This window comes from Haemorhous mexicanus, chromosome 3 (genome assembly GCF_027477595.1).
Source record: "Haemorhous mexicanus isolate bHaeMex1 chromosome 3, bHaeMex1.pri, whole genome shotgun sequence".
In the NCBI taxonomy this organism is placed as follows: domain Eukaryota; kingdom Metazoa; phylum Chordata; class Aves; order Passeriformes; family Fringillidae; genus Haemorhous; species Haemorhous mexicanus.
The window spans coordinates 5,396,831-5,409,444 of NC_082343.1; the positions used below are offsets into that span (position 1 = coordinate 5,396,831).

At 43.3% G+C, this 12,614-nt stretch overlaps 1 protein-coding gene across 2 annotated transcripts in view; it reads left to right on the plus strand.

Moving 5' to 3' along the window:
• RALGAPA2 (Ral GTPase activating protein catalytic subunit alpha 2) overlaps positions 1 to 12,614 on the plus strand; it is a 94,391-nt gene that overhangs the window by 3,307 nt on the left and 78,470 nt on the right. For both annotated transcript variants that reach the window (XR_009485653.1, XM_059840634.1), the window contains exons 2-7: positions 1,552 to 1,662; positions 2,142 to 2,191; positions 9,179 to 9,236; positions 10,484 to 10,527; positions 11,010 to 11,184; positions 12,073 to 12,188. Coding sequence is in view for 1 of the 2 variants with exons in the window: in XM_059840634.1 (XP_059696617.1) it covers positions 1,552 to 1,662; positions 2,142 to 2,191; positions 9,179 to 9,236; positions 10,484 to 10,527; positions 11,010 to 11,184; positions 12,073 to 12,188 (554 nt within the window). In the remaining variant the exon portion in view is untranslated. The remainder of the gene's footprint in view (positions 1 to 1,551; positions 1,663 to 2,141; positions 2,192 to 9,178; positions 9,237 to 10,483; positions 10,528 to 11,009; positions 11,185 to 12,072; positions 12,189 to 12,614) is intronic.

Below are 12,614 nucleotides of genomic sequence, written 5' to 3' on the forward strand. Positions count from 1 at the left end.
GCTGCAGCAGCCACTGTCAGGTGTTAGCTAGACTCGTGAGCTTGTCCTGTGTGGGACAGGGTTAAATTATTTGGGTTTGGGATGGCTGCTGGTGCTTGCCTGAGGTGTGAGTGCTGGGTGCCTATGTGCAGCTGTAGTAACCTGGGAGCTGTCTGGGAGTAAATCTAAAAATAAACCCAAATTCCTGCAGTTCAGCCCTGAGCTTGCTGCCTCATTTCCTCTGGTGCTTCTAAATGCTCCTTCAGGCAGTGCATTTCCCCAAAGTCAGGGTTTTATCTTGTTATCTCAAGTGATAAATGGCACAGGAAACTTTCCCTGATGTTTTCCATGTAGGAAGCAGGAATGAGCCCTGCTGCAAGTTAAACACATCTGTGAGAAAGGGCTATGGCTGTAGGGATGCAGCTCAAATCACACTCACCCCTGAGTCACCACCAAGATGCCAGATTTAGAAAAAAAGGAGGATTTGCTTTCTTGGTGAGGCAGTTCCTTTCTCTTCCCGTCGCAATTTAGAGGGAAAGTTTCCTTTTTGTTTAGATTTTAATGACCTCATTCCCTCATATGAAATCCCTGTAAATGAAAGCCTTGTTTTCCCCTGGAGTTGTGTTTAACAGGATGCATTCATGGAGAGGAATAATTGCTCTTAGCTTGCAAATTCAGACCAGTAGTTTGCAGGAAACAAATATCACGTTAAAGAGTTTCCCTGCTCTAATTGTTTCCATAGTACAAGCAGCCAAGCAGAGCCTTACTGCTGGAAAGGTACTAATTTAAATAAAAATCAGGTTGCCCAGGGCTAAAGTTATTGTTTCTTCCATGGTTGTGGGATATTATTGAGCCTTCTTGCTGGAATCAGCTTTTTTTTTTGGGTAAGAAATGGGTTTCTTGCAAGGTGAGGCTTCAATGAGGAGATGTGATATTAATTTTGGCCCTTCACCTTCTTCTGGGGAAATGACCCAACTTTCCTTTACCAAATCAGTTGCAGTAAAGAATAAAAGGAGGAAATTAATGTCCATTTAGCAAGCGTCAGGCTTAGAAAACTGTGGACTTTTTTCTTTGTAGAAAATAAACTTATTTCAAATTTCAGACCCAAGTTAACACTTAGGAAAGTGCTATGTGCTCAAGTTACCATTATTCTAAGAAATGAATTGAGAATATGCTGTTTTCTGGTTTGATCTGAAATTCTTGCTGGTGATTTTCTCCAGCAGTACCTGCTTGTTTTGATGGTACAGAGGCCATTTGGTTACACAGCTAAGACTCAACCAATCTTTTTTTTTTATTTTGTTCTTTTTTTTTTCTTTTTTTCCTTTTTTTCTTTTTTTTTCTTTTTTTAAAAATTTTTAGTGAAAAGCAAATGAGCCAAAGCCCCACTGAAGACTCTCATAAATTCAGTGATATTCTTTGCAAGGATGGACCGACTGTTTAGTACAGAATACTCAGTGAACTCACTAAAATAGTTTTGTATTGCATTTATTTCATTCTCTAATGCTCAAGTTGCAGAGTGCCTGAAATTCTTGTCTTTCTGCTCTCGTGTAATTGCTCTGTTTCTCTTTTCAGATATTGTGGATGGAAGTGACCTGAAGCAGTTTTTTGACAACAATTATTCTCAAATTTATTTTATATTCTATGAAAACTTTATAACACTGGAAAACAGCTTGAAACAAAAAGGTAAGTTTTAGAGTTTTTCCAGCAGCTGTTGGTCAGTGTTCCATAACTGTGCTCCAGGGCATTCCATTAAAGCCTGTCCAATGGTTGTCTGGTGCTCAGTTTTCTGTATTTACACTAATAGTTTCCTGCAGTACAGTGTGAGTGTTAATCACTTTAATTTAATGGTAGCAGGAGAGATGAGCGTGGAAAATCACTCTCTGAAATGAGAGCAGCAGCTGATCACATTTCTGGGTGCATTTCAGCATTTACATTGCCATCCTCTCAGCTTGCTCCAGGCTCTGCAGCTCCCTGTGCTCAGCTGAGACATGGCCAGAGCAGAGAGAGGCACTGCAGCCTGGGTACAGCTCACACTTGGGATCTTTTTTTAAAATGAGAAATAAATTGAGTGTCATCTTTGACTTTAGCTGAACAGCAACAGCCTCATTCTGCTGTCTTTTATTGTATGTTTCTGGCAAACAATGTTGTTTTGTGTCTTGCAGGGAATAAATCACAAAGGGAGGAGCTGGACTCCATTCTCTTTCTTTTTGAAGTAAGTTTTCCATACCATGAAAACTAATTTGTGTTTTAAATCTCACTGTCATTCTGTGCTTACTAAGTGCTTTGCAGTGAGGGGTGAAACCAGGTGTCAGTCACCTGAGTTAAGAGGTGTTATCAAAATGCCCTGGAAATCCAGCAAGAACACCTCTGTCCTGAGCATCTGGGAGCTGATGCTCTGAAAACAAGCCAGGGGTTTTGGTGGAATTTGGGAGCACTACTGCAACCAGTAGTTGCATTGGCTCTGTTAGGCTAAGGCTTTCAGGAGGTCTGCTTTCTGTTGTTTCTTTTCTGTTGTAATTAAACAAGAGTTTGTTCCTGTGTTTCATGGAGGGCCAGTTTAGAAGAGCAGCACTTTCCCCTCCTCTGTGCTTGTTTTGCCTGTGTCACAGCAGGAGGCTGGGTTCTGCTCCTCTCACTTGGAGGCATCTGTTGTGGTTGCAGTGTTGGGTCTTGCAGCTCAAGGGAAATAAAAGGACAGGAGTTGTCAGCTACTGCATATCAGTTTGATCTGAGTGTGTGAAATGCTGATTTTTTTTTTTTTCCATTCAGTATAACATCTTTAATTCCCATATCCTTCCCTCCTGCCCAGCACTGGCCATCAGAGCATTGGCAGTGTCTGGGGAGGAGATGTTTCCTAGTTAACTTTTGCATAATCAAATTAGGATTGCTTTAATTTAAGCGAGAATAGTCTGGGATAGATTATTTTCCAAGGTTTGCCTGGAGTTATCTAAATATATTTGGATGTGAGAAAATATCACTGGACCAGATGAAAGCCTGACACGTAAAAATGTTCTTATAATGCACACTGAAATTCTCAGCTTAAGCTCTGCCTGTCTCTAGTCAAAAAACTCTGGCAGTTAATTAGGTAAACAATTGGCTAGATTTCTCTCTTAAGGTTAAACACACATCATCTACTGATTTCTTTCTCTTTTCTTTATTTCTTTTTCTGTTACTCCAACTACTAACTTTTTACCGGAGTATTGCATCACAGAAACATCATTTTTTGGGGTTTGTTTGGTAGGAAAAAGCCCTTCAAACTTTCAGCAGGACTCTAGAAATTGAAGCTAAAGGTTAATTGTTCCCAACTCCTCTCACTCCCTCTGAAACATCCCCCAGACCCTCAGAAGTATGTGCCTTCATGGTTTTGCATTAATGAGTAGTTTGTGGTTGAAGTGGTATTTATAGTGACAAGGAGAATGATGCTGTTTAGCCTAATGTGCCTGTTGTGGGAAAAATGGCCATGAGAATGATGACATGGAATCCTGGGGCTTTTGTGGTCTGGAATTCTCACTTTGCTGCCTCCCTTTTCCTCTTCTCCCTCGTTTCCCCCTCTGTGAGACCAGATTTTCACTCTGAGATCTGAGCTGTGCTTTCTGCTCCTTGTGACATTAGCAGGGGTCTGCTCTGGGGTTGTGCCAGAGGCAGTGCCAAAGAACACAAGCTCACAAATTTGCCAGGACTGTTTGGAGCATAGAAACTCTTCCTCCTCCTCCTCCTCAGTGCCCAGCCCAGCAGAGGTGTTGCTGTGTAGCTGAGCAAGGCTGTGCAGGTTAATGGAAGCTCATTGATACGCTGGGGCCTTGAATAAGGAATGACATTTCTGTGCCTGTGCCATTGGATAGGAAATAGCCAGTGCTTGCTCATCTGGGTGGAGGGGATAACTGGGCATTCCCAAGGCTTGGAAAGGGGTGGCCAGTATCCACCCCTTAAAACTCCTTAAAAGCAGTGGGAGTACTTGCTGTCTGAAGGAGAAAAAATGGATGGTTGTGTCTGAAGCAGGGGCTGCTTGGGGTCCCCGTGGAGGAGAGCTGTGCAACAGCCTGGTCACCCTGGGGGAGAGGAGATCCTTCCAATGTTTGTGTGGGATTCAGAGTGATTCCCTTCATGGTGGGGATCTGCTGGATTGAATGTGCAGTCCATGGATAGCTAACCCTGGGTGAGAACAGCCCGAGAGCCTCAGCACAGGACAGGGAGTCAGAAATGCCAAGTGATGAAACATTCATACTCTAAGCCATAGGAAACAGAACTAATTGATTGTTAAGCTTTCCATATTTAGTGTGATGTCAGCAGGCGGCAGGGGGATGCTGCATTTTCTGCTAATTAGCTAAATGGGTAGTTACTTAGGATTAACAAATGCTGAGTCCCCATGCTGAGGGTTAACAGCTTAAAAATCAATAAAAATATTTATGAGGGAATTGCTGCCTTTGCCTTTCCTGGAGGTTTAGTGGGACTGTGCTGCTGTTGTGGAGTGACACCTAGTGTGTGTATTGGGCAGCAAAGCTTTTCCCACAAATCCTCTGGAAATTGGCTTGGCTTGGTGGTAATTTGTGGAAGTTCTAATTTTACACATAAGCTGCACAGCTTGGCCACACAGCAACAACTTCAAACAACATGTTACTCAAAGAAGAAATGTTAGCCAGCAGGGAGGAATGCCAAGGGTTAACTGTTGCAATTAATCCTGCAAAATGCGTGGCTCTAACTCTATAAGGTGCTTTGGCCTTGTCTTTTCCCAGATAGATATTTGTGAAATGATATAGCAGCAGTACTGTTATTTTTTCCTGTTTCAGCTAAAAGCCCAGAATTATGTGACACACAATATTTTTCTGTTGAGGCATGGCTCTCTCTATTTGCAGAACAGGTTGCTGTTGTTCCTTGTGTCCCTGTTCCCTTTTGAGGGAGCAGCTCAAAACCTCAGATTTGAGGGTGGCTCTGAGCCCTGTGTGTCACAGACCTGCCAGGAGGTGCACTGTGTTTATGTCCATTTTCTGGCACCAGTATCAGTATTGTTGGTTATATGTTGGTTTTTTATATATATATATATATATATCTGTTTGTGAAAATTTGGGGATTTTTTTTTAATAGTAAAGTGTTTTTTCTCTCTTGCAGAATCAGGTACTGATTCCTCTGACACTGTGGTTTTTTAATCTCTAATGAAGGAAAAGCAGATCCATGGTTTTGAGATACATAGATCAGTTTCTTCCCATTCTCTATAATTTTTTTCTTTACTTAAGAACAGCCACATCTGTCGTGCTGATGGTGTCATAAAATTCATTCCACTGATCTAACAAGTTCACTGGATCAAATGTTTTAAGCTCAGAATTTTCAGATGTAGAAAAGCTTCCCCAGGTCCATGTTTTGTGTGGAGTTTGTGGTTTCTTGGTGCAGATGTGAATGCTGAGTCTCAAGCTCAGTAGAGTAACAAATGGGCTTTTTTGTTTATAGCAGTGAAAGTGCTTGTAGCTCTACTTTTCTGCACATAGAAAATTACTTTTGGAACTATTTACAGTTTGTTCTGCCATAATTCCAATAACATTGCTGCTATTCTTACAGCATTCTGTGGTAAATTCTAGCTCTATGTTTTACATGTTTTACTTCAAAGATGGTACTGTTTCTCGTTATGCCTGGGGCAGTGATAAGTGCCCTGTGTGCTTTGGGCAGACATTTTCCCTCAACAAATAACTGTAAATAATTTATTAATGCAATAAATGGAGTATCCCTTCATTGAGATTGAGCTGCTGCAGGCACACTGACTCCATTGGCCTCTTGGCTTGTCTGAGTCTGCGAGTGGGAGATGGAAAATGCTGAAATTGATACAAGCTTTAGTAGTTGAACAGCCTGAAACCACCAGCAGCACTTGAGCACAGAGGCCTGGGAGAGCTCTTATGTCTTGGCTTAAAGTAGATCCACCCGCCACTGACTCTTGGAAATTGTGAATCCATTCCCCTGGAGGGGATGTGATGCAGACTTGCCACTGGCACTGCTGCTGGTTCTGCCTCCAGGAGTGGGTTTGCCCAGCCAGGGCACCTTGGGGGTGGCTGTCATTGATCCAAGAGAGGCCTGGCACACCCAGTGCAGCAGAGCAGCAGTGTTCATTATCCCCTGTGGCCATGGAGCTGGGAAACATCCTCTGGGATCCCAGGTGAGGCTTGGCCCAGCCTGCCCTGTGTCCTGCAGCTGGTGATGGGCACAGAGCTGCCAGTCATGGTGGGATTCAGCCAGGGGGGGCAAAAGCAAAGGGCTTTGGAAAAGAAATAGCAGTTTTGGTTTAGTCAGAGGGAATCTGTCAAAATATGAGCCTCAGTGGTTTTTATTTTGCTTCAATAAAAGAGAAAGACACAGCTGTCGAAAAGCAGCATCCTGTGTAAACTAAGATTTAAACTTAACATTATTCCTAGTCATGCAGGAAGTCCAAACGAAAAAGAACTATGGATAATCAGTTAAAAGAACTGACAGATACCCTGATGTGTTGATCAGTAGTAATACCTAATTTCTATTTCAAGTGTGTTATAATGGATTACCATATAGATGCAGCAAAGCACTAAGCATTAAATAGATCTATGTGTTTTCTGAAAAAGCAATATTATTTTGCACTGTGGGGTTTCTTAAAATATTTCTTATTAGTGTAGTGTGAAACTAGGAACAAGATGTCAATAGCCAGCTCGGATTCACAGCAGTGTGGCTGACAGCCTGGGCTGGAGGGGAAAAAACTCTCATTTGTTACATAGCGATAGCAGTGCATGTTCTTTAGAACACCAGGGGTGGGGAGGGTGTACAAAATGTTGCTGGAAACATGAAGTTGCAAAGGGAACAACTGGAGCTGGTTCACGACTTGTGCAGTCTCGTGTCATGCTGCAACACCTCCTCAGCCTGGGACTGCAGTGCTCAGGGCAAAAATCACCAGCTGGAAGCTGTGCTGGTGGGACTGGGGCTGAGCTTGAAACCTTCAGAGTTTATATTTAATGATGCAGACTTTGCACCTGGGTGACTTCTTGTTGCATTGCAGGAGCAGAGGTGGGCTCTGCATTGGTATCATTTAGAGTGGCCCTGCTCTGCTGTAGAGCTGTGCTGTCTGCCATGCGGGAGGGGGACAAGGTTGCTTTTTGAGAATGCCTGCTTGCTGTGGGGCAGGACCATGCCAGGTGGTCAGTCTCACCCTTGCATTTTTTCAAAATACATGTATTTATTGTTTTCCTGGTTTTGAGATTCTGAAAAGGAGAACACAAGGGAAGTGACTTAAGTGTCTATGTTATTTTTGCTGTGTGAAAAGACTTTGGGATATGGGAGCTTTTCTCAGATAGGAACTTCTGTCCTCTTACTGATGGTTTGAACCCTTGAATTGTTTTGATTCAGTCACCTGACAAGGGTGTTGGATTCTGTGTTTTGTAAAGACCAAAGAATGGTAAGCTTGTTGTTTTCTGCCCTTACCCCCCCAGTTTTGTGCAGCTTAGAGTTTAGGCTTGTTTTTCCTGCTCATTGTTGAACTGTGCAGCAGCATTTCTTGTTCTGCTTTTCTCTGGATACAACCTAAAATTCTCTGAGACTTGGGTGTGAAAATTGATAGCAAATTCTTTTTCAAATGGGTCTTTATTATGAAGCTTTGCACTTTTCCAGCCTACGCAGCTTGCACCTTATCACAGCTCACTTTCTGGAAGGGAACTTCGTGTTCAAATTTAGATGAAACTGTGTAACAGACTAAAACAATGGAAACAAAATACGTGTGGTTTTGTCTGGTTTTCCATGATAAATGTGCCAATGTGTGAAGCTTCCTTCCTGCAGTGTGTTGTGTGACACCTGAATCCAGTTTTTGTTGCTGGTTTGCCATAGGGTTTTGTTTCCTGGAGCTTTTCTTTGCACACCTCGGGCACACGGCTTGTGGTGAGTCTGGGCACAGACCCAGCTCCCACGCAGAGCTCCTGGGTCAGGCTGGGTTAGAAGTGCTCCTGGGTTTGCTTAGGACTCCTTTCTGCCCCGTGCCAAGTTAAGTAATGATTAATGCCAGAAATAGTCTGGAGGAGTGGTGGGCTGCCAGTGTTTTAATGTTTAGATGGATAACGATAACTCTTTGTCCATGGATCCTGCAATCTGATTGGCAGAAGCCTGGTGCTTAACTGACAGGTAAAGCCCCAGTGTGAGTCATGGCCTCATTTTTAGCCAGTCAGATCCTTCATCCCAAGCATTCCTGCTGCCCACGGACAGGGAGCTCGACCTCTGGACCCTCTGCTCCTGGGGTCCCACTGCCGTGGTGTGCTGAGGAGGGAGCTGGGGGAGGGACACTGAAACAAAGTACAAGGAACATGGAAAGGACCTGCCTGGTTTGCATTTTTATTCTGGTTAACCTTTCAGAAATGCTATTTACAGTGTGGGGAGCACATGCTATGGTGGAGGTGTGGAGGAGGACCAGCCTGTCTGTGCCCCGAGGTCTAGCTCCCTATATCCACAAACTTGTCATGACTGCCATCCTCTGCCATGGAGAAAGGAATGTTCCATGTCCAAAAAGACTGCTCTGAATGTTGAATATAATTTCTGAAGCCCTTTATTGTCAAAAGCAAGAGGTCTGTCCTGCTCCATGTCTCGAGCACACACTCTGGCAGTGGTGGTGACTCTGTCACTCGGCTCCCAGGGGTGGCCCACAGTGCCAGCTACTTTCTGGGCTGTGATGCTTTGTTTTTTCCTGTGAGCTTCTGTGTGCAGAACATCCTCAAACGTGTCACTGTTGCTTAGGTGACTTATCATCCATTTACATCTTGCATGTGGTATTACTGAGAACTTACAGGTGCTTTGTTGTGCAGAAACTCGTGCCAGTCATTTTGTTTGATAATTGCAAGGAACTCTGACTGTCAGTCATTTCTAACATTGTTTAATTTCATTTGATTTCCAAACGGAAGTGTTCAAAACTAGTTTCCTGTTTAAATATATCTTCCTGATTATTTCAATGGCTGAAAAGTTGTAAGTTGGAGACATTTTTTGTGTGGAACCTGTGTGAAGCCCTGTGTATTGCCAGACCTTTGTGAGGTGGAGCAGCATTAAGTGAGCTGCGCTACTGCCACACCCGTGGCCGAGCCCTCGTCCATGCTGCCAGCAGTTTAAAAAGAAACACTGTATTTATTCCCATCTCAATTTATGTAGTGCATCTGTTTCTCTGTATCCCCTGATGAACCAGTTTTATTACAGAAAATTTGACTGGTTTTGTTTCCTGCAGAAAATATTGCAGCTACTACCAGAGAGGATATTTTATCGATGGCATTTTCGCAGTATAGGTAAGAAGAAATTGTTTTAAAAAATTTTTTTGACTTTTTAGTAGTTTTTTCAGATCAGTTTTTCTTTTAATGAGTGATATATGAGTAGAGTTATGAATGGTATTTGTGCAAGTTTGGCCCCAGCTGTCTTTCCCAGATTCTCATGAAAGGGAGGATTTTCCCAGCATCCTGTTAGAATATGGCCTTGGCCATGACAGACACAAGGTACTCAGGGGTGGCTTCCTCAGACCTAGACTGTTCTTTCCCCACACTCTGGTGGTATCGATGCTTCTGGAAGAAGGGAGGGAATAGGAGGAGTCTGGCAGAGAGCAGTCTTAGGTGGCCAGAACACCTTGAAGTCCAGTGAAGTGGTTTAACTTGATAATTTCCTCTGAATCAGGTGCCTTGGATTTGTCAGTGCTTTTCAAATTCTGCTTCCAAATGCCACCAGTGTGGCACCAATGGGTTTTTATGCTGCTTATTAAAATTTTATGGGGGGTTCTATTCCTTCCAAGTAGGACTTTTTGATTGGGATTGGTTTGCAGCACTGTCTGACCAGCTGCCATTTTTGTCATCAGAACAAGGAATTGCTTTTGCAGAAGAACAATGAGCGGAAGTTAAAGGTCAAGGGAAGGGCTGTTGTCACATTTCCACTCAGCACTGACAGAAACAAGAGGAGACATCTGTCTGGCCACTTCATAATGGTTCAGCTGCCCTAGTCCAGACTAAATTGGTTCCAGTTGGTTGCTCTGTAGCTGATAGATTCTTTATGCTTCTCTTGAGTGCTCACAGTGGCAAAATTTTTTATCTGTGTCCAAAAAGGGATGTACAAAATTTGGCAGAGCATTTATTTACACCTCTGCCCTGTGATTTCCTTTTGCTTAACATTCATGTGCATTAATGTGAATTTCCTATGTATGTTAATAATTTCTATATAATCTTGTGAAATGGTGAGATCTTGCCATTACACACATTCCTTAAATGGGAAGGAGCCCATATAAGGAATGTGTATAATTCACAGCTCTTACTATTAATGAAAATAATTTGAGACATGGTCCTTTGAAGGAAACCTAGAGGAAAGATACATCACAGTTAATCTTGGGTGGTGGTGATTGTAGCTAGATTCAGTTGGGGGCTTCCCCCCCATAGTTGTCTTAAAACCCAGTGCAGTGGCCCCAGAATAAATTAAAGTAGGAGTTTATGAAATATTTTTGAAAACAAGGTGGTGGGAAGTGTCTGATAATGTCTACTTAAATTTCCTAATCCAGGGTCGATTTTGAAGAAGCTTTTGCACACTGGAAATTCTCTCAAGGTATCACATTGATTTCATATTTCTTTTCACTTAAATTCCTGTGAAGTATGCTACTTTGCAGTTTTCCACTGGCAGTGTTTTCCAGATTGTTATGCTTTGTAATTTTTTCTAATTCATCTTTTAAACTTAAGTTTTATTATTGTGGTCCTTGATTATTTTAATGTGTGTTTTCAGTCATTTTGCTGCTCTCATGACCTTTGTGAAGTTACCTGGAGAAGGATATTGCTTAATACATAATTTTGCTTAATACCCAATTGCTTAATTAGGTATTGATATTGCTTAATACATAATTTTTTGAGCTTTCTCTGGCATTAGGGCTAGGATTATTTTAAAATTTGAATACCCTTGGTATGATGGCATGACCTTGCAGCACCTAGCTGGGATGAAGCTCTCGCCCTGCCTGTTGTGAACTATTTACCCGTGTTACTGCGCTTACAGACCTGTGTCACTGCCCTTTTTTGCCCAAACACACCCCCTTGCAGCTCAGGTGTGAAGGAATCCGCCTGTTCCTGCTGTGGCTGCAAGCCCTGCAGACCAACTGTGGAGAGGAGCAGATCCTGATGTTCGCCTGCCTGGTGCCTGGCTTCCCCCCGCTGCCGTCCTCGCGCGGGCCCTGCACGCTGGAGAGCCTGGTCAGCCCCCCGGCCGCGCCCGACGGTGAGCCTGCTCCTGGGGGGCCCTCCTCTGAACCTGAGAGAAGCAGAGAAAGGAATGATCCAAACCATTCGTAGCTCATCTGCTGCTCCTGTGTTGTGCCAAAGTGGAATGCAGTATGGAGATTGTTTACCCAGAGCAATGGTGTTTTGTTTCCTTGGCCTATCAGGGCCAAGTGTGTGTCCAGGCTGTCGGTCAGCAGATTGTGTTCAGTTGAGTTCTTGTTCAGTTTCAGTTTAGATGTAGTGTAATATAGTATAGAATAATAGTATAATGAAGTAATTAATTAGCCTTCTGATATCAATGGAGTCCTCCTCATCATTTCCCCTGCCAGTCGGGCGAAATTTCAATGATAGGGTGCCTCTCCTGGAGGAGGGGACAGTGGGTGCTCCTGGGGTGCCTCTCCTATAGGGAGGGGACAGTGGGTGCTTCTGGTGAGCCTTCTCCTGGGGTGCCTCTCGGGGAGGAGGGGGCAGTGAGTGCTGCCAGCTGCCCCTGGAATTCCAAGCTGGCTGCAGTGTGTGTCCGGCCGCTGGGCTGGTGCGGCTCTAGAGCCGCCTGTTCCTGTCCCTCTGAGCAGTCAGGATTTGCTCTTTGGCTCTGGGGTGGTTTTAATTCAGATGCAGCAGCAGCAGGGGCATTGTACTGCTCCTCAAGCAGATTGTGGAGGTTTCCTCCTTGTTGGCTCACTGCTGGTGTCAGCCCTTCCAAGCCCACCGGGAGTCTGGTGTCATCCTCACTGAGATGTGCCAGGACTTTGGACATCCAAAGCAGCTGCTGGACTTGCACAGCTTGGTAGTGCTCTAATTGGTATTTTCAAATCAATCTTTTACAGAAAATAATTTATTTCAGTATTTTAATGTGTTCTGTCCTTAAAATATTTGATTTTAGCCAAGATATTTCCAGAAGAAATAACGCCGCTTTTGCCAGCTGTCTCTGGAGAGAAAATTGCAGAAGACCAGACCTGCTACTTTCTCCAGCTCCTGCTAAAATACATGGTAATTCAGGTGAGGAGGATGCATGTTTGAAAATGTTCATATTTGGAGGATGTATTTGTGGTAGAAAATTAAGCCTACGTTGCATCTGTGTGGAGCTGACTTTACCCTTCCCCAGCACATTTTTTACTCTTAAGTGGAAAATCATCCCAGAGGTATTTTCTCGTGCCATTTTTGGTGAAAATAAGAAGTTTGTCACACTTTTGTGATAAGAATTAATGAATGTTATCCAAACTTGCAGAATAACTGACTGTTTTATGTGCTTGTGGTTGCATTTAGAAAATTGATGTGGGGTAAAGATTCATTTTGTTCTCTTTGGACACATACCTAGATGAAAAGGAATGTAAAGGACCACTGGAGGAAGAGATAAAGAGAGATGGCTTCTGTGATGTTTTTAAAAGGATGCAAGTAACATGTACATAAAATTTAATTAGAAGT